The sequence below is a fragment of the Podarcis pityusensis genome (genome assembly GCF_964106645.2).
Source record: "Podarcis pityusensis genome assembly, chromosome: 8".
Lineage (NCBI taxonomy): Eukaryota > Metazoa > Chordata > Lepidosauria > Squamata > Lacertidae > Podarcis > Podarcis pityusensis.
Window position 1 is genome coordinate 50,107,119 of NC_138033.1, and position 21,345 is coordinate 50,128,463.

At 49.0% G+C, this 21,345-nt stretch overlaps 1 protein-coding gene and 1 long non-coding RNA gene across 6 annotated transcripts in view; one reads left to right on the plus strand and one right to left on the minus strand.

Moving 5' to 3' along the window:
* CBFA2T3 (CBFA2/RUNX1 partner transcriptional co-repressor 3) overlaps window positions 1-21,345 on the minus strand; it is a 65,080-nt gene that overhangs the window by 24,642 nt on the left and 19,093 nt on the right. For all 5 annotated transcript variants that reach the window (XM_081017804.1, XM_081017802.1, XM_081017805.1 and 2 more), the window contains exon 2: window positions 3,707-3,853. In XM_081017804.1, coding sequence (XP_080873930.1) covers window positions 3,707-3,827 — 121 coding nt within the window. In that variant the 5' untranslated portion in view covers window positions 3,828-3,853. The remainder of the gene's footprint in view (window positions 1-3,706; window positions 3,854-21,345) is intronic.
* Window positions 10,651-21,231, plus strand: LOC308483731. The gene is made up of 3 exons (XR_013989760.1): window positions 10,651-10,702; window positions 15,961-16,054; window positions 20,898-21,231. It is a non-coding gene; the product is annotated as an uncharacterized lncRNA (long non-coding RNA).

Below are 21,345 nucleotides of genomic sequence, written 5' to 3' on the forward strand. Positions count from 1 at the left end.
TCTGGCTGGGAAATCTGCCACTGGCATCTTGCTCCTTGGCTGTGGGATCCTGGGATGGGCCAAGTCTCTGCCATAGCTCTCGGGTGGCAAACCATCAGGCTAGGTGGTTATTAAAGCTGCCCAGTTTAGGCTGAACATCTTAGCAGAGCTCTTTAGTAAGGGCACAACACCAGCTGTTTGCTAATATCCCCTCGAATTAAGTGCAAAAGTCACAGCTTCCAATCCTTCTCTCTTCCCTAACCTCTAAGCGCTTTAAATGCATACACAGCATCACTGTGGGGTGGTGGCGGGATGGGGACTTGGGGGGGGGGAGGGAGGGAGGAAAGGCTAGTCCTCCCAGGGTCAGCTATTGCAAGAAGGGTTGTTGTTTTTGAGAGGGGGGAGGGGAGAGCAGCAGCAGACCCTTTTCAGAAAACACAGCAGACTGGCTCAAAAGCGCCTTTGCATCTGCTACCGAGAGCGATTAAAAGCAAACCCCATCAGATCACAGACGAGCAGAATCCGATTTCTAATTAGAGAACATCTGGCTCCAAAAAAAAAAAAGCAAAGGCTGGAGCTGACTTGGAACTGCCACTCGGAATTGGGGAGGCAGGGGACACACAGAGAGACTATCCCCCCCCCCCCGGCAAGGTGCAATACAAAAAAAGGCATTTCTTTTCAGAAGGGAGGAGACTTTGTAGCTCAATGTGGAGGTAAGGGGGGTGGGCATGTGTTGCTCTTTCTGATTGTGAGCAAGAAGAAGTTAATTTTGACCTGGGCTGCGTGGCTTCCTTGCAGCTGAAGGGCAAAGGAATCTGGGGGAGCAGGCTATTATAGTCACAACTATTTCAGGGCTTTCGGCATCGATGTGCTGCGCCTGCGGATATAGCCGCCCATCTGCCATTGGATCTTTTATCTGTGGATGGAGGAAAGGCTCCCATCTGTGAAAGGAGTGGGGGTGCAGACTCCCTTCCTGCTGCTTAGGCTGCACTTGTGGCACTCCGAGCGTTTCGCGGCCCAATGCAAACTGTGCATTATGCACTGGCGGGCAACTGGATGGGGCGATTCTCTGCCTTGCAAATGGGGGTGACCCTCAGGCAAGAGAAATGCATTTTTGCTGCCCGAGGCAAAGGAGAAGATGGTCTCTCTCTCTCTCTCTCTCTCTCTCTCTCTCTCTCTCTCTCACACACACACACACACACACACCTGCACATACACAGGCTGCCTGGGCTGGCTACTGAATCCTCCTTCAGCCCTGGCAATTTGAAGGCAGCAAACTAGCTTATGGGGTGCAGGCAGGGCCAAACTGAGACAGCTGTGGAATCACAAGAGGTGAGCCCCCTCAGGTGCCCCAACCTCTCCTGTTGCCAGAGAACTGAGGAGCAAGGAGACATGCTTGTGACTTCTGGGTTCTGGCGAGATCTAAAAGAACTCCCCCAAAATCTTGCAAGAACGCAGAAGCCGCAGTTGCATGACCCTGGTAAGCAAGGATTTAGCAAGTGCAGTGTGTGTGGGGGGGGGATAGTGGGCAGCAGTGTGGGTGGCACTTTCTTGTTTCACCTCAGGAGCCGTGTTTGAAACTCCCATTGTTCTAGGCACATTTTGCGACAGGGAATTTCATTAGTGCAAGCACTTTCTGAGTTCTGGGCGCAGTACTGCGCCTAAGATTTCAGATTAAAACTGCAGAGTGGAAGGAAGGGAGGAGCTTTTTCTGTCCCCCCCCCCCCCCCAATTTCCAGCTACTCTCTGAAGACTGGAGAAGAGACCCTCTTAAGAATATTAGGGGGGTGGGCAAGGAAAGACTAGACCCTGAACATAATATTTTAGCTGCAGTTCATTCATTTTCAGCTTTGTATTCTTGTTATAAAAAAAGTGCACCTAGTCATTCCGTTGTTGCGCCGATAACCTAGGTTTAAGGCACCATTTAGCTCCTAGCTTTCATATCTTGGTTTCTAACACTGCTCAGGAGGCAAACCAGAATGGGTCATTCCTGGGTGCAGGTTAGGTGACACAGTTCTGTCCTCTTATCAGAAGGAAACGGCCTCAGAGGCTGCTACTGCTGCCTCACCAGCACCTGCTGCCTGAGTTAGTTACCCTGCCTAATGGTAGGGCAGGCCTTTGATGACTGGTGGAAATCCCATGGGGGGGTTAGCATGGCTACAGCTAAGCCATGCAATGCTTAACTTTACTGCTCTGCAGCCTTGTTTAAACAGGGTTTGGAATCTAGTTTCAACACCGGGGCTCTGGTGAAACAATCTTCCCTCTGAGCATGTGCAGAGTAGTTTGCTCTGCTTGCAGAATATCCACACAGTGAAACATAGAAAGGTGCCTTATATTGAATCAGACCATTCGTACGTTGAGCTCAGCATTGTGTACACTGCCAGGGAGGGGCCCTGCAGGGTGTCAGGCAGCGACTCGTTCCCAGTCCTACCTGGAGATGCTAGTGGGGATTGCATCTGGGACCTTCTACATGCAAAGCAGATGTTCTCCCACTGAGATCTGCATTACCTTACATTGGAGCTCAGAGGTCTGGATTCTAGCAAGACCTGGGCCCCTGGCACCCGTCCTTTTTGAAAATAATCCTGAGTGCTGCTGTTGCCTTTGCTCTCTGCTTGGGGTTCAACTGCCCTCTCCCTTTTTGCTTCCTTATGCACCTTCTGGCTGCGAATCGCAGCATCGCTCATGAGCAGCAGAAGCGGAGACGGCTGGCATCCGCATCAACGGGGAAGGGGGAGGGCTGCTTTCCTGGCACTCCAAATGTGGTGCCATCTGGCACTGCCATTCGCTTGAAAGGCGATGCATCAAGAGGCGAGAAGCGGCGAGGGTGGAGGTGGACAGCATCCAAGCCCACCCACCCGCCCCGGCATCCGAAGCAGCTCCGGGTCCTGATGACAACCGGAACCTCCATGCCAGAGGAAAAGAGCTTGCGGATAAAGCGGGGAAATGGGTCTGGCTAGATTCCGTTTCTGCAAAGTCCTCTTAAGCGCAAAGTCCTCTGCTTGGGTCGGGTTTTTGTTTTTTGTTTTGCCTCTCAGAAAGGCTAATGAACAGCCGCAGCCCACAGTTCCTGCTGTACAGGTCATTGCAGAGTGGAAATAGCATGTGTGCGGGAGGGAACGTATGTAAGTTTTTCAGTCTGCTTCAGTTCTGGAAGCAAACAGGCCACAAGGATAGAGCGCAGGCAGATAAGTCAGCAATGGGGAAGCTCAAGCCTTGCTTAGCATTGTGCAACTGCTGCTTCCAGGTTCCACCAAGACCTTGCAAGAGCCCCATAAGGTTGCGTGGAGGCCTTTGGAGACCCTGGTAAGTGAGGCGCTCTGCCTTATATATTGTGGTCTCAGGACGATTGTGCAAGACCTCTGAAGGCCTCTAACAGGGCTCTTGCGGGATCTCACTAGAAGCTGGAAGCCACTGCTTCTCCTTGCTTCTCTAGCTGTGGTGCATACCTGCCAAGGCGCCCCTTGGATTCTGCCACCTGAGGCAGCTGCCCCCTGGTTCTCGTGCTGATAAAATGAGGAAGAGAACTATGTACATCACCTTGAGCAACTTGGAGGAACGACAGGGTGTAAACATAATAATAATAATAATAATAATAATAATAATAATAATAATACACCATATCAGGAGAGACCTTTGATTCCCCACCTCCACCCCCTGGCCACCGTTTCTGTTTCCTTTGCCATTTTTGATGCCCATCACTGGGCATGGTGTTGACTTGACTACTCACTAGGGTTTGGTGTGAAGGTGGGGTGTCGCGTTGCTCCCTGCGTGACGGCTGGTGAGGGCGGTGGCATGTTGGGGGGCGTGGATCGGGACTGCGTCTTCACGTCGGCCGGTGAGTCAGGCATCGTTGCTGCCTTGATCTCCGTACTACCTGCAGAACAGAGAGAGGGAGGGGAGGGGAGGAGGTACAGGTGAGGAGAGTCAGAGGCAAAGATACTGCCCAGGAAACAAGAAAGGGAATATTTAGGATGGAAGCCCCCAGGGAAGACACGATTCATACTGATGCCCGCTTCAGCCACACCAGGGATGGGGAAGCATTTTCAGTCTGAGGACCACATTCCCTCCTGAGCAGCAAGCAAACATACTCCTAGACAAACAGCTCAGCAGCCATGGGAAATTTCCCAGCGCCAGAAATAAAAATGCAAACTGTGGTGGGGGTATGTGCAATGCAGTATCCGTGATGAGGGCACGTCTGGCTGGCTCACTGGCAGGTACGCTGAACAGGAGCACACTGCAATGTTTTGTTGCGGATCCCATGTAGCAACATCAAAAGCAATGTATATAATGTATACATAGAGCCCTTCTCAAGTAGACCAAAGCCTCATCTAGTCCAGCTGTGGCCGACCAGGTGATCCTCTCCTCCTGAGAAGCTCACACAAGGAAGCCTCAAAGGCAATGGCCATCCCTTGGTGGTAGCCCCTGCCCCAATTCGGTGTCATGCAGCCTCTGAACCGCTCAGAGGTTCCAAAAAGCCATCCTGCTTTTGGGGGGTGATGAATGTGAGTTGTGGAAGTGTTATCAGGATGGGAGGGACGAGGTGGGCTGGGAGACGAGAGGTAAATGGCAGAGGAGCAGCCAGCCCACAAGAACAGCTGCCGGGCCGTAAGGAAAGGCACCTGCCTCTGACTTTGGAGGCCGCCAAGTTCATTTCTCTCTTTCCTAAAGTAAAGAGGATGCAGTTGAGTTTGATGGCTCAGCGCAAGTGCGAGGGCAGCTGTGGCACTCCGTCACTGAGCCTCGCGCCGGCAGGGCCCTGCCAAGACCCAGATGAGGACCAAAGAAGGAAAGCCTCCCCTTCGCCGCCCTGGCTTGGGGTCAGCCAGCATCTCCTCGAGGTGACACTGCCTCTATGAGACCAGCACAGAGCTTCTCTGCAGACGGTTGCGCGGCTGATAAAAACTCTAATCTGTGGCGCATTCCAAATGCACTGCAACTGTTGCACGATTAATTGAACACACACACACACAATGTGCACAGTCCAGGCTAAATAAAGCTGTGATGTTAGCCAAAGGAAGATATCACTGGGGTTCGCAGAGGAGGCAACCTAAGCTGGAGCTGAACATAAGTGATCATACATGATCGTATGGCAGGCTCTCTGTTATGGATACAGGTGGCATGGAAACCCTTCACATGGAGGAGAAGTCTGGCTTCAATGGGCATTCATGAAGACTTGACTCCATGCAAGGTATATCTTTCTCTTAAGAACCTGGGAACACAGAAGCTGCCTTATACCAAGCCCAGACCACTGGTCTATCTAGCTCAGTATTGCCTACACTGACTGGTAGAGACTCTCTAAGGTTTCAGGCTGGGGTATTCCTGGTCCTACATGGAGATGCTGGGGACGGGGCCTCGGAAATTCTGTAGATAATCTGCAGTTGAGCTCTCAGTGTCCCCAGCTGTTCGACCCCATAATAATTCCAGGGTTCCTGAACACAACCTCCACATCTTGCAACATTTGGTTTTTAAAATTTAAAATATTGGGTTGTATGCAATATTAGTCCTATGCAGAGTAGACCCCATTTTGAAGAAATGGCCTATCAGTGGTCTATTCATTTCAGTGGGTCTACTTTGAGTAAAACTTAGTTGGCTACACCCCTTTATGTTTAAACAATTTTATTCATATCTATATCTATCATCTATCTATCTATCTATCTATCTATCATCTTTCTACTTACCTACCTACCTACCTACCTACCTAAGTTTCAATTGTATAGTTGTGCAAATCACACTGGGGTTGCTTTGATGAAGAGGGTTTAGAAACTGTATCAATGAATGAATGATTAACATAAACATGGGATCCATCTCTGAAGCACCCACAAAATTTTATTTTTTTATTTCATAATTATGGCTGTTACAGTTTCTCCTCCCACAATGATGTGGCAGGGAGGGGGAAATTAAAGGGTGGGAGAATTTGACCATCTCCGTTTCCCCCCATTTTTCAAATTCTAAGTCTTCCACATTTCCACATTAGTTTGCCATTAAAAAAAATTGCCATGAAAATTCATTAGTATATTGATGGGAATTTCTCCTAATATACCTGTTTTCATATGCAATTTTGCCTAATATACACTTTTTTGCAAAGTGATCTCCCCTAAAAGAAGGCATTTCTATTTTCATTGGTATTTACATTTTCATGGACACTTTACCTCAGTATATGCATTTTTGTGCACCATACTTCAACTAGAGAACCGCACTGCAAAATTTAGAAAAGTGTGGCTTTCGAAGGATTGCTATGTTTCAGTTTGCATATTTTTTCACATAGTACAAATTAAGCAGGTTCGCCTTGAAATGCAAAATGAATGAAATTTCTCTCCCACACATAGGGAAACCCTAGCAACTGATCATCATCTCAACTTGACAGCCACTATAGAATGCTGGACTAGGGCCTGGGAGAGACCAGGGTTCAACCCCCCACTCAGCTGTGAAACCCACTGGGTGACCTTGGGCCAGTCACTGCCTCTTGGTCTGGCCTACCTTACAGGATTGTCAAGGGGAGGAATTGAGGAGGGGGGAAACCATGCGGGACACCTTGAGCATCTTGGAGGAAAACGCTGGGATATCAATGCAACAGGTAAATAACTAACAGCTCCCTTCAACGCTTGCTGTTTTAAAAATTCACCATCCGCTCGCCCAGCCAGTTAGAAAGAGCCCCTCTTGCCAGCCACCCTTGGATTGCCTCCCTCTCGCTCCTCCTGCTCATTGATGAGCTCTGTGTTCCTTTGCCAATAAGCAATGCCAAGGGCGGAAGGAGCCAAGAGTCATCTTTACTTGTCAATGATAGTAATGATGAATAAATTGCCCTGATCTCCACTCTGCGAGGGTGGGAAGAGGGGGTGGAGGACTCGGTCCTGGGTATATCCCTGAACCGATAACTTGCCTTGCACAAAGCCCTTCCCAAAATGCCAAGCTGCTGTCTGCAATTCCAGGAGGTGCAAGCAGCTTTCCCAGGCATTGGCCACCCCATCTGCAAGAAACCCCCATGCCGGGCCTTCAGTGTGGGTCATTTCCCATATTTGCTGAAAGCTCTCTCCCCCCTCCCTGCCCCGCATCCAAAGAGTTACACGTTGTGGAAAGAACTCTGGAAAGGAGCCAGGGAGAGAACCACCTCAGCCCCAGCAGGGCCGCCTTCCTTCTCAACGCCATTCCCAGCATGCAGCTGAGTTCGGGCCAACAAACACGAGCTTTGCCGGCTATAAATCAGCTCCAAAGGCAGCTCCGGCTGAGGCCAAGGAGACGGAGAGGAGACTCCCCAGCCTTGCTTGGAGTCCCTTTGGCTCCGAAGCCTTTCCTGGCATTGCAAAGCAGGCCTGTCCTCTCTGCAGCGGCGGCGGGAGGGGGGGTGGAGGTTACATGCCACAAAGTTGTCTTAATCTTTTCCCGCCATGGTTACACCAGACACAGGGCTTAGGGCAGATCCACACTAGACATTTTAATAATAATAATAATAATAATAATAATAATAATACCCCGTTCATCTGGCTGGGTTGCCCAGCCACTCTGGGCAGCTTCCAACACATATAAAAAGCATAAATATAATCAAAACATTAAAAACACATGACTTCTCCCAAAGAATCCTGGGGATGGTATTTTACCTTCACAGAACCACAACTCCCCAAACCCATAACAAACTACAGTTCCCAGGTTCCTTGGGGGGAAGTCATGCACTTTAAATGTGTGTCAGGTGTGTTTTAAATTTATGGTTTGGACCTGCCCTTAAAATGTGAGCCAAGTCAACCCAGGGGCTCAGCCCCAGAACCTGTTTGCAATTCCACAGAGTTAAGGCTGCAGAGTTATGCCAAGTCACAGCACTTCTGAGCAACCTCCAAAATAGGTTCCTTTTATCACGGAAGCCTTGGAGCGTTCTGACCATGCATAGACCCACTGAAGGTAATGGGCATAATTAACGTAGGTTCATTGATTTCAGTGGGTCAGAGGGTTCAATTAGGTTCAATTTTAATTGCTGAGGGTCTTGACTGACCTCTTCATTATTTTCTGCCTGCTGCAGCAATTGTGATGCATCGTGCTGGACGTTGTATGTTTTTTACCTGTATTTTTACACACATGCTGTGGATCACCTGGATGTCTTTCACGGACCACAGTTTGGGAACCAACAGACTGAAATAGATCTGGGTCAAGTTTGAAATAGACCTGGTAGCCTGAGAACAGTATGCTTTGGTTAATAGGGACAGTTGGAATGTGTGTTAGGGTCAAACAGAAAGCAGATCTTTCTGCTTGCAAAGTCCGCCTGCCTTTTTCGGTTGTTATTCTTTTTCTCGAGGCAAAATGCTGGCTGTGTCTTCCCCGGCTGCAATTGCTTCGCAGAAGCAGCTGACAGTGGTGGAAATGTGCACCAGACATGTCTGAGCGAAACACACCCAAGGGAACCAAGCCACGAGGTAAGGAATAGCTAGTTTCACACAGGAAAGGTTTGGGGGCAGAAAGATGTTGTGCAGGGACTGTGAGACAACACAAAGGACATATATTATGGTTGCTGCAAAGTTTGGCCAGCATACAGAGAAAACAAGGCACAACATCATGGGGCTGGGATTTAGGCACCCGTTTCTCTCTCCAATGTATGCAGACTTCTGCAAAGGGAATAGGGAATATATGTGCTCTGCAGGCAGCATTTCTTAGGCAAGCCAGTCCAATGAGCAGCCCTGGATGGGGCAACCATGGCTCATCAGACATTCAAATCTGGGGAAGTGCTGGAGCTCAGTGACAGAGCGTCCTTTGCATGCAGAAGTTCAATCCCCAGCATCTCCAGGTAGGAAAGGGAATGTCTGCTGCCTGAAATACTGGAGAGCAGCTGCCAGTCAGTGTAGGCAATCCTGAGCTAGAGGGAGCATTCTGGATCTCCCCACAATGCACTTGGAAAAGTCAATTTTCACTGTGAAAGTTTGCTTGAATACAAACCCAAAGTGCTTGAGGCCGGGAGGAGAGCAAAAGGGTCATTCCCATTTAGAGCCGAGGCTCATTGCGTGAAATGCAGGAAGCTATTTGTCTATCTGAGCGGCATGGGGACAAAGGAAGCTGCCTTACGGGAAGCTGCATAGGAAGACAGGAAGCTGACCACCTAGGACAATATTACCTGTGCTGGCTGACAGCAGCTTGCCAGGATTTCAGAGAGGAGTCTCTCCCAGGCTTAGAATTGTCCTACCTGGAGATGCCCTGGATTGAAGCATGTGCTCTACCACTGAGCTACACCCTTTCCCCTAAAATTAAAGTAGGACTCCAGCCCTCGTGATGCTGAAAGAAAAGGGGCTTATTTAATGGGAACATAGGAAGCTGCCTTATACTGAGCCGGGCCATTCATCCACCTGGTTCAGCACTGTTGACACCAATCATGAATGGCTCTTCAGGGTTGCAATCATGGTCCATTCTCACTCCATCCCAAGTGGAGATGCCAGGGACTGAACCCTGGATCTTCTGTATGTGAAGCAGCTGCTTTACCACTGAGCTACAATCCTCTTATGTCAAGTCAGACCATTGGCTCATCTAGCTCAGTCATTTCAGCTCTTACTGACAGCAGCATCTCCATGGTCCAAAGTAAAAGAAGGGTTCCCCCCGGCTCTACCTGCAGATGCTGTGATTCAACCTGGGACCTTCTGCAAGCAAAGCAGGTGCTCTCCCACTGAACGGGGACCAGTCCGCAAAACACAATAAATGTGCACGTTTTAAAAAATGTCTCCTGCTGAGCTATGTCCCCTTCCTGACTCTGTGCAGACCGAGATTTACTGTTGAATTTCTAATCCACTTGAGAGTGCAAGAGATGCAAACTTTTTTTTTTTTTTTTTTTTTTTGCCATGGCCTGATGATTATTGGCTTGTGGTAACACAGAAGCAGGCTTTGTCATTGGTGGTGTGAGTGATGTGGAATGCTCTCCCTGTCTGCTAAGATACTGGAGGTCCCATCCGTACTGTCATTCTGCTGCTCCTTGAAGACACACCTGGTTAGATAAGAATTTCCCAGCTTGAGTCTCCTGCTTTGCTTGTTGTTTTAACTGTTACGCTGTTTTGAAAGCCTTGTTTATTTTATATTTTAAATACGGATGTTTTAACGTCATTGCGTTTGTACGTATTTTAATTAATGTATTTTCGATAATTGGTTTTATTCTTTTTATTTTTTTGTGTGTGAACTGCCTTGGTATTTCCCCCCTCTGAAAAGTAAGTTGGTATATAAATTCCTTTAATGGCAACAACTTGCAAGACGTTGGACTTTCAGCCTGGGAAAACTTCCACTTTGATCCCAGACCTTTGGGAGAGCCACTGCGCTCTGCACATGCTTGCATGTCTCAGGGCTAAACACTGTCATTTAAAATATTCCAGGGCTCAGCCTTAGCACCAAACTTTGGCAGAGTACAAAGTCCTTCTGGGGCCCAGATCCTGTTTGTTTCCAAGCTGGTCTGCTCCTATAAATGTTCCACTCCTCTCTGCTATCCCGTGCTGTTTTTGGAAGTGTTGAGGGGTGAGAAGCATCATGTGAAATACTGTGCATCGCTCTGACTGATGACAGCATTCCTGCGACTATCGATGCCTGAGAATGGAGCCTGGCATGGTGCGGGGCCGCTGACCCCCCCCCATGCTTCCTGCTTTATTTATAAATACTGTCCTGAGTGACAGCGCAGAGCCAAACAGCAGCTGAGAGCCTCACACAGCAGATGGGAGCCCACAGAAGCCCTGGCATGTCCAGAGTCCTGTCATCCTTGAGAGACAGCAAGGAGGTAGTGGATCTGGGAGATGGCAAGAAGAGCCAATGCAGCTGGGAAATGGGATGCTGCAGTCTGCATCCAAAAGGATGCAAGATCGGAGACTGGCTGGCTTAATGGTCAGGGCCTGAACTGGAGCACAGCATGTTTTTTATAAAAGTATTTATGTACTGCCCTCTTATGTAAGAACGTTCGAAGAGCCCTTTGGATCAGACCTATGGCTTATGTAGTCCAGCATCCTGTTCTCACAGTGGCCAAACAGATGCCTCTGGGAAACCTGCAAGCAGGACCCAAGCACAAGAGCACTCTCCCCTTCTGTGGTTTCCAGCAACTACTATTCAGAAGAATTGCTGCCTCCAACTATGGAGGCAGAGGACAGCCATCATGGCCAATAGCCATTGATAGCCCTCTCCTCCATGAATATGTCCAATCCTGTTTTAAAACCCATCTAGGTTAGTGGCCATCACTGCCTCCCATGGGTGCAGCCAAGAGTGGGCGGGTGACGGGGGCATCAATTAAAACAATAGAAATACTTAACTAACTGACCAATCACATCGGTCCTGCCCCCCCCAAGTCCTGGCTACGCCCATGCTGCCTCCCATGGAAGCGAGTTCCATAGTTTGAACTATGTGCCGATGTAAAGACATACTTTCTCTTCCCTATCCTTACAAAAGATCAGAGTGCTGCCCAGTAGCGTGAGATTAAATGTCGAACAATCGTTCAAATGACTCAAGAAAATTGTGAACAACTGCACAGGCCTGTCAGCATAAAAAGGTCTTCAGCAGATGTCTCACAGTTAAAAGCAGGGGTGCCTACCGATTCTCCACAGCATGGAATCACCGGTTGAGGCCAGTTGGGCCTCTGTGATATGGGGGGCAGCTAACAGCATTCTTCCAGATGATCTCATTCAGGGTTCAGCAAACTTTTTCAGCAGGGGGCCGGTGCATTGTCCCTCAGACCTTTTGGGGGGCCAGACTATATTTTTTTGGGGGGGGAAATGAACTAATTCCTATGACCCACAAATCACCCAGAGATGCATTTTAAATAAAAGCACACATTCTACTCATGTAAAAACACTAGGCAGGCTCCACAAATAATCCAGAGATGCATTTTAAATAAAAGCACACATTCTACTCATGTAAAAACACTAGGCAGGCTCCACAAATAATCCAGAGATGCATTTTAAATAAAAGCACACATTCTACTCTTGTAAAAACATGCAGATTCCCGGACCGTCCGTGGGCCGGATTTAGAAGGCAATTGGGCCGGATCCGGTCCCCGGGTCTTACTTTGCCTACCCATGATCTCATTGATCGGGCTGGAATGTAAGGGCTCAGGTGATCTGTGTGACACCTGCCTGGTCTGCTATGCAGGGCTGTTGTGCAACTTCAGAGTCCCAGCTGCTAGCCCTTCCTAGAGTTCTTTTTCTATTGCGCTTTGATGGGGGCAGCCCTTCAAACAGGACTGTCCTCTGCAAAGTAGGGCACACTGGCACCTCCCTCTCCCACCCTCATCTCCTCTGCTGGGGATGCGGAGGGTCACCTTTCAAGCTCTGATCTCCTTCTCCATTCCACGCATTCCAGAGATGCCTCCCTATCAAGAAGCCACTTTGAGCAATTAGCTTCCATATAGAGATAAAAGCTGCCCTTCCTGGACCATTAAGGAATATTAACATTCTTTTGTTTGATCCCAGACTCTGATCAGGCAGTTGCAAACCACAATGGAAAGGCTGATTCACAATATTAATGTAGCAACCTACAACACTTCTTATATTTATATCTTGCATTTTGTCCAAGGAGATCCAGACAGTATACATGCTTCTCTCCTTCTCATCCAACCACAGTTTGACCCCCTACAACAACCCTGTGAGGTAGGTTAGGCTGAAGCAGAGAAAGAGAGTAAGGGACTTGCATCACCCAGGGAGATCCATAGCTGAGTTTTATTCTAACCACTAAGTGACACTGGTCCTCCTGTAAGTCCCTCTGTCCGCTTTTGGAGGTGTGGTACCAGTGATCCAAGGCAGGACTTCTCATTTGTGACATCCCAGCTGTGGAGCATCTCCCCGGAAAGGTTCACCAGTCCTTCAGTTTTTCAACATGCAGAAGCATTTCTTAATTTTACTAGGCTGCTTCTCACTAGGTGTTTTAGGTGCCACAGCCCAGCCAAGGTTTGGACTGGTATGTTCTCTGACCCAGGATCGTGGTTAAGGTCATTCCTTAACCATAGCCCAAACCACGGCTACAGATCAGGGTTAAGGAGGAGAGATCTTACCTACAGTCCCACGTTAGTACAAGGCACCAAGTTAGGCAGATCTACCCCATACATTTAAAGCACATCCAATGCACATTTAAAGCCCATGGCTTTGCACAAAGAATCCCGAGAACTGAAGTTTGTTTGTTTATTTTAAAAATTATATGCTGCTATTCCTTTAAAAGAAAATCACAGTGGTTTACAACAGTTGTACATCAAACCACACAATAAAACAATCTAAAAAGTTAAAATCAGAAATCAGCTAACTATTGTGGAAAAAATGTATTCTTAATTGCTTGCATAAGCCTGATAGAATAGGAAAGGATTCAGCAGGCATTTAAAAATTGAAACAGAAAGTGCCTGCTGAATCTCTGTTGGCAGAGTATTCCACAATACTGAACTAATGACACTTAAAGGCTCGGTTTCTTGTTGCTGTCACATGAGCCTCGCCTACTTGACAAATGGCCAGCGACGCTCCTGCAGATGATCTCAGTGATCGCCCTGGGATATAAGGGCTTGGGTGCTCCCTGAGGCACCCTGGGCATAAGTTGTCCAGAGCTTTGTAAATTAATCCAAGGACCTTGAAAGAGGCTTGGTAGTAGATGGGCAGCCAGTGAAGATGCTGTAGCAACAGAGTCACGTGTTGTCAGTCAGATGCCCCACCAGCAATCTGGCCGGCACATTCTGCACCAGAGCTGGAGCTTCCAAACCAGGTCCAAGGGCAGCCCCACACACAGCACATTGCAGTAATCCAGCCTCAAGGTTACCAACACATGGGCTACAGGCTATCCCTGTCCAGGAACTCAATAGCTGGTGAACCAGACGAAGCCAGTCAAAGGAAATCCTAGCCACAGAGGACACCTTGACCTCAAGTGGCAAAGATGTATTCAGGAGTACCCTCAAGCTATGCACTTGCTCCATCATAAGGAGTGTAACTCCACCCAGAACAGGTAACCTGCCTATCTCCCAGACATGGGTACCACCCACTCCAAAAGCTTCTATCTTCCCAGGATTCAAGCACAGTTTATTGGCCCTCATCCAGCCTACCATGGCACTGAGACACCAATCCAGAGCTTTCGCAGCCTCTCCTGATGTTATGGAGAAGTAGAGCTGCATGTTACCCACATACTGGTGACACCCCTCACAGAGCTACAAGTCCCAGCACCCTTAACAAACTACAGAACCCAGTATTCTTTAGGGGGAAGTTGCATGTTTTAAACGCACACTGGATGTGCTGTAAATGCATGGGGTGAATCTGCTAGCCCAACCTCGGCTTAGCTGCCAACCTGTGCCAAACTAAAAAGCTGGGGGCGGAGCAGAGTAGGTGTCAAGCTCCTCTCCAGAAGCCAGCCTATTTGCACCATCAAGGGAAGCCTGAGCTATGGTGCCACTCTAACCAAAAGACCTTCTGTTTTGAGCTCATGCTCACCTGGGCTTCTCTCCAGAATCTGTGCCAGGGATCAGTCCTACAATGTTTGAAGCATTTATTTATTTATTCCTCAAGTTAAAAGAATAGGTGTTCCTCCACTGAGCTATGACCTCTTTCTCTCAACCCTCAAAGGACGGCATAGGGCAATGAGCTTTGAACTCTTGCTCCCTGATAATCTTACTCCCCTCCACCTTCTCTCCAGCTTTGGAGGTTTTGCCTAGCATGACCCATGAGAGCTAGAAGCTTGTTAAGAATCTCACGGTGCTGAGTTCTGTGGCTGTGTGTGTGTGTGTGTGTGTGTGTGTGTGTGTGTGCGTGCTTGCAAAGTGGCATATATACATGCCTGATAACAACGAGCCATGTGTTAAAGCAGCATGTTAAGGATTGTACTGGAGAAGTGCCAGCCTCGTTTGCACCAATGAGAATTTGTGTCATTTCCCTTCGATTTCAGGAACCTCGCCTGCCGTGATGATTTTCTGAGCTTCTTTTTGCTTGCTTGCACACTGGGCCGATTCCTTAGGAGCCCTGGCTTCAGCCATCCAAGTCCAAGCAGTTTATGCACAGTCTGTGCAAGATTAGCAATCGTGATGGGGACTTAATGGTGCAGAGTGGAGATCCTGTGCATGAACTGAAAGGGGGTGCCTGCAGAAACAAAACCCCAAACCTAAAACGCTCTCATATTGAGAAGTTGGGAATGAGTTTCGCTTCTCCTTTGTTTAAAGCAGGAGTTCTAAATGTCACCACGATTCCCCACGATGGCTCAGAGGCTGAAGGAATGAGCTGCCTCTTACTCGGGGTGGGAAAGGAATTGGGGAGTGGGGCTGGGAAGAGGAAAAGAGCCGAATAATTTGTCCCAACTGCGGAGAGCTGTGTGTCTGCCTTCTGACATCTGGTTTCCATTAGCAGCTGCGGAGCTTAGGCAGAGAAGGCAAGGATCTAAAAATGAAAGGATTTCTATTTTTCTCCTCCTCCAGACTGAGGGGGCCGCCCATCCTCACCCTGCACCTCCCAGTGGGAACAGAAGGGCAATTCCCAATCTCTCTCTCTCCCCCCACCCCACCTTCCCCCTCCTCATTCATTCCACTGTGATTGAAAGGTTTGCTTCAGTCAAGGGTGGGTTTCATCCATTGCAGCTGGGCTCCTTTCAGCCCCCAGCCAGCAGCTGGAAGCAATACCAGAGGGTGTCCACACGGTGGTTATAATAGAGGACAGATTGTGTTCAAGGCATGGCCAAATCTGACAGTCTAATCTGCTACATCCTTGACTGGGTCCGGTCAGTCTATTATACCCCAGGAGGTAACGATTGTGAGACCAGCATTGTGGGTCAGAGTGTTAGGTGGTAGACCTTTTTCAGCTCAAAGGGCCACTTTCCTTTCCAGGCAACCATTTGGAGGCCACATGCCAGAGGTGGGTGGGGCCAGAGGCAAAAGTGGGTTGAGCAGTGCATGCAATTTTTTCCCTTTGTGCAGTAGGCTTGTGTCTATACTTGCTCACACAGCCCTCTCTACCCTCCATGCAAGGAAGCAAGAGGCATTATCAGGGCTTAAGGACACACTCCAGTCAGGTATTACAGTCATCTCCTGTATCATTTCAGCTTGCACCTTGTAGTGGAGCAGCACATGCAGCAGAGTAAGCTGGAAGAACCCTGAGCTAGTGAAGGCAACTGTACTGCTTCAGGCTGAAGGCAGGTAACAGCAGTTAAAACCCAAACCCAAAAGGCACACAAATTCCCTGCAAATAAAGATCTAGCCCATTGGTGACAGCCCAGAGCACTCCCTGCTGCACTAGCTTTCAATGTGAAAGGAGAATTATTCACAATATATTAATAATAATAATAATAATTAATTTCATAGGAAAGCACTCTATACCCACCCTCACACCAGCATCCTGAAATCGTATAGCCCACTCTAACATCTCAGGTTTCCACCTCCTCATTCTGTTGGATTTGCACAGCCTAGGTGCCTGCATAAATCAACCCAGTCTCACTGTATCCCTGCAAATGGCTTGCTAGAAGCTGCATTGCATTTGATGGCTTGACCCTCCCAGTCCTCATGAAACTGAAGCAATGACTTTGGGGTAGCAGTCTTTTCCAGGTTAACGTTAAAGCAGCCATGTGCAGTCCATGGGCATAGCCAAAGGGGGCAGCTGCCCCCCAATCCAGAAAAAGCTGAGGTTCTGCCCCCACCCCTAACAAAAGCCTGCCCCCCTAACAAAAAATCTGGTTACGCCCATGGTGCAGTCTGAGCATTGTGCTCCAGCCCCACCCTTTGCAGAATATAAGAAGAGCCTAACTGCTGGCCAAAGACGCATCTAAGCCAGCATCTTGTTTCCCAAAGTAGTCAGCCAGTTGCCTAGGGGAAGCCTGCAAGCAGGACCTGCATGCTGCAGCAACTCTCCCCACTTGTGATTGCCAGAAACTGGTATTGAAAGGCGTACTGCCTCCATCCATGGAGATAGAACATCACCATCATACCCAGTAGCCATTGGTAGCCTTCTCCTCCATGACTTTGCCTAATCTTCTTCTAAAGCCAACCAGGTTGATGGTCACCCCGGCCTCTTGTGGGAACAAATCCCATAGTTTAACTATGCCCAGGATGCATGCATGGAGAGACGTCTTAGGCCAGGCTGCTCCAACTTGCTGCCCACCAGATGGCTGGGGCTGCTGGCCGTTTTAGTCCAAAACTTCAAGTGGGCTCCAAGTTAGGGAAGACTGTCTTGGACCCTATGCCTCGGCCACCAGGAGCAAAACATCCTTGGGGAGGGGGAAAAGTCCTTTCCCTCTTTCTTCCTCCCCTTTCCCCTCTTCTGACCCTGGGGGAGGAAGGGAGGCAGGAGGAAAGGGTTAAACCGGCACTGGCCTGAAATCCCAGCATCGTTTCATGCTCTGCAAATGAAATCCAGATGTGGGGGTAGGGGGGAGCACTGGGTCCACTGCCTCCTTCCAAATAAAGGCTGTGCATTCCTGCTCTTCAGCTGCCGGTGCCAGCAGGGCCAAGAACAACTCCCCGATATGCTCACCAGGGACGGAGCTGCTCCATCTGGATCATGTTAGCTCAAGCACTCAGTGCTGGCGGCAAACTGGGGATGAACTGCAGACCACTCCATGTGGGAAAAGATGGGGGAGGGGGCTCAGCCTGTCTCCCAAACCTTCCTCAGGAGCCCCCTCCTCCCCCCACAGCTGGGGCAGCTGGACCCAGTGCCAGGCTCCTCCAGCAGCCTTTCCCTGTTAAGGAAAACAACGCGGTCTCCTTCCTTGTTTTCCTTTCGTTTCTTTGGAATGACTGGAGTGCATCTCCAAAGCTAGGCAGCTGCTGCCCTTGGCACCTCTGGGCCACCTCGTCTCTATTTTCACTCCCCCCATAGGCAGCTGGGGCACATCAGCTCTGCCCACCTGCCCATGGCCCCCGAAAAACAGGGCTGGTGGAAGCTTCCAACAGCTGCACCATGCATAAGAAACACATTAAAAGCCCAGGACTCCCACCCCAGGAACTGTAGATTGTTTAGGGTGCTAGGACTGTGAGGGTAAACTATGGTTCCCAGGATACTCTTTGCAGGGAAGCCACGCAGTTTAAGTGTATGGTGTGGAGGTGACCAAACTCTGGGTTACATCCTGCAGCATCATAAGTAGCTGATGCAGAACAAGCTACATGCCAAGCCGAAGTGTCTGTGCTCTCCCTTCAGGGTCATAGCTCAGTGGCAGAGCAGCTGCCTTGCATGAAGAAGGTTCCAGGTTCAATCCCTGGTGTTTCCAGTTAGGGCTGGGGGAAAGCCCTGTCTGAAGGCCCCAGAGAGCTGCTGTTAGTGAGTGCAGGCAATACTGATGAGGGACCAGTGGTCTGACTAGGTGTATGAGGGATGTGATCAAAGATAAATGATGCTCCATATAACTGGGAGGTTCAGAATACGCTGTTTGCAGGCGTAATTTGACTACAGTGAGGAAAAGCAGGGAGGTGTGGGGCAACTCTTTGAGGAAGTCCTTTGAGGAAATGGATGCAAGGGGATTCCGAAAAATGGGGACATGCAGTAGACGAGAAGCTGCATTAGTGAGACCGTTGGTCCATCAGGCTCAGCACTGCGTGGATTCTACTCTGACTGGCAGAAGCTCTCCAGGATTTTAGGCAGGGGCATTCCCAGACCTACCTGGAGATGCTGTGGACTGAACTATAAATGAATGGTGCAAGAAGGGGCATAAAGCAAAGTGGGGAATTAAAGGGAGACAAAGGGAAAAGAGACTGGGGACCTGGCATAAAGTGGGCACAGAAGCAAAAGCTTCCCTTCTCTTTCTTGCACAGGCCATGAAAAATGTGCCAGAGAATTTCTCTTTCTAACCTGTCCTGGGGACTGGAGAGGAACATACACCCCTTTCTTCCTTCCTTCCTTCCTTCCTTCCTTCCTTCCTTCCTTCCTTCCTTCCTTTTGGGAATTCAAAACCCACAGAGCTATTAGGAGATGCTCAGCATCCCAGTATCAGCGCAGGGCTTGACAGGAGTGATTCAGTAGCTGCTGAAATGGAAAATCACAGTGTTAAAGAGCAAAGACGGTGCTTCTTGCCCCCTCTTCGATATTCATTAGGATGTGATGCCAAGTCTTCCTGGGACCGATTGAGGACTTAGCACACCTGAGACCAGCCTGCTCTCCCCGCAGCTGGGCTTCCAGCCATCTGGTCTTTGCCGGCAGGCTGCCAAGGCCTCTTTCCAGCAATAGCCAAATGTTTCACTATCACATTTCTTATCTGCTGCGGGCCGTGACTCTGGGAAAACTGAGGTGTGCTGAACCCCTTTCCGGCAGAGGCAGAAGCCATGTACCTGCCCGTGGCTAGGAAGTCACAACACACAAACACACATACAAACACCAAAGGTCAGACCTTCCATTCAAAGTAGGGTCACTCCAAGGCAAACTGTTAGCTGAGAACTTGTCTTCATTTATTTGCACAAAATTTGCAGGGAGATTATACAGTGCCGCCTGTTTATCAAGCATTCACTGTGATTTTTCGGCAGGGAGATCATATGACCTTGCATCAAGCAGTTGCCATCCCACACTTTCCAGTACAACCCCCTCTATCACTTTTCCTTATTGCTAAAGTCTGGTTTCCTTGCACAAGAGCTCCCAATCAACTTTAATTTTGACATCTGAACTTGCCAGTATATGACTGAATCCCATCCAAAAACAGAGCCACAGCCTGGATGGGCCCTAGAGCTGCACCAGGAGGGAGGAAGACCTTCTGAACAAGAAAAGCAATTGGGGTGGGCAAGATCCCCCCCTTTTTCCCCCATGGATAATATATCAGGTCTTTCTGGCCTCTGTGGCATGGATAGTCAAACACTCCATGCAAACAAGTGGGGCCTAGCTATCAGTGGTAGAACACCTGTTTACATGCACATTCAATCTCCAGCATCTCCAAATACGACTATGGTAGACGGCTGACAGAAATTCTAGAGAGCTCCTACTAGTCAGTATGGGCAAGACTGAGCAAGATGGATTAATGGTCTGGCTCCGCAAAGGGTGGCTTCCTATGTGCCAAGGAAAAAGAAACTAAATATTTGGTTCACCAGCTCAAATCAACATTCCTCTGGATACCAGAGGGAGGACTAAATCAGGGGTCGACAACCTAAGGCCCATAGGCCACAGGCGCCCCATGGGGGTCGTTTAACTGGCCCATGGACTCCTGCCGCCCGCTCGGTCGCGGGGACCGCCTTCCACGATGCTGGCTGGCTTCCTATTGGCTGCAGAAAGCTCCTGCAGCCAATGGGAAGCTGCGCACTCCTCCTCCACACTGGAAATAGCATTTGTGTGTGCGTGCATGTGTGCATGCGCGTGCACGCACTGCGGTGTCTGCGGGACCATGAACTGGCCCAAGCCACAAAAACTTTGCTGACCCCTGGACTAAATGGTCCCTCAGCATGCTGCTTCTTATGGTCTTCATATTGTGACACTTAAGTTGCAATCCTGTCTTGGGAGGAAGCCCCTCAGTTGGGGCTTATTTTTGAATAGGAATGTAAAGTATTAGGTTGTCTGCCTCCAATGCCTACACCTTGCTATCTGCCTTCTCTGGCCTCTGAAAACCAAAGGAGACTCGACCAGTCTCCCCTCCATGTCTTGCTGATATTCTGGTCACTGTCCCCAGCTTTTGCCTTTACAAACCTTGACCATTACATGCAATGATGCATCCAGAGTGGCTGTGTGTCCTACTCTGCGGAAGACAGTCCTCTATCTGAAGGACTGTTCAGCCCAAGTCCAGTTTAAACCTGAAGAAGCGTGGAAAAGGAAGAGCAGGGAGCTGCCTCCACAACTATGAGTGCCTAGACAGCTGACTGAGCAGGCAGGCAGCTCACCTGTCACCACCTAGCTTTTCCATTTAAAGGTTATTAATTGCTTCTAAATCTGCCTTTACGCACATAGATCAGCATATGCAATTTTTAATGCAAATATGCATCAATGTTTGGGCTCTTTTTGCATATGTGGACGCCTGCTTACAGCAGCCCTGTAAGCAAAGCTAATTTTTAAAACAGCCTCTCTCTTTTTTTAAGGGAGGGAGGAAGCAGCAGCTGATCTGGGGACCAGTGGAAAAGATCCAGGGTCCAGCCCTGCTCTGTCACCCTGTAACAACATCCCTGTAGCTGGCATGCAATTAAGAAAGGGGAGGAACACATCTTTGGAACGGAGCCTCAGTCCCTGGCACCATCCACAACTCCCAGGTGCTCTCCATCAGTTTGGCCTCAGGCCTGATGAAAAGGAGCTGGGAGAGAAGGCTCAGACTCTGCTGAATGTGGAAGGAAAAACACCCTGTTTTACAAGCCTTCGTTCACTATTGTTTATATAAACAGGTAAATTGTTTCGTATCTCAATTAAAAACATCTGCCACATAAATGAATACCAATTAACTCATCCTGTTTTTAATTACTCTGTTAATTACACACAGGCAGCAGCAAGGATGGCATGGGAATAAGGGGAAGCATGCAAGCGAGAGAAGTCTCTCTCT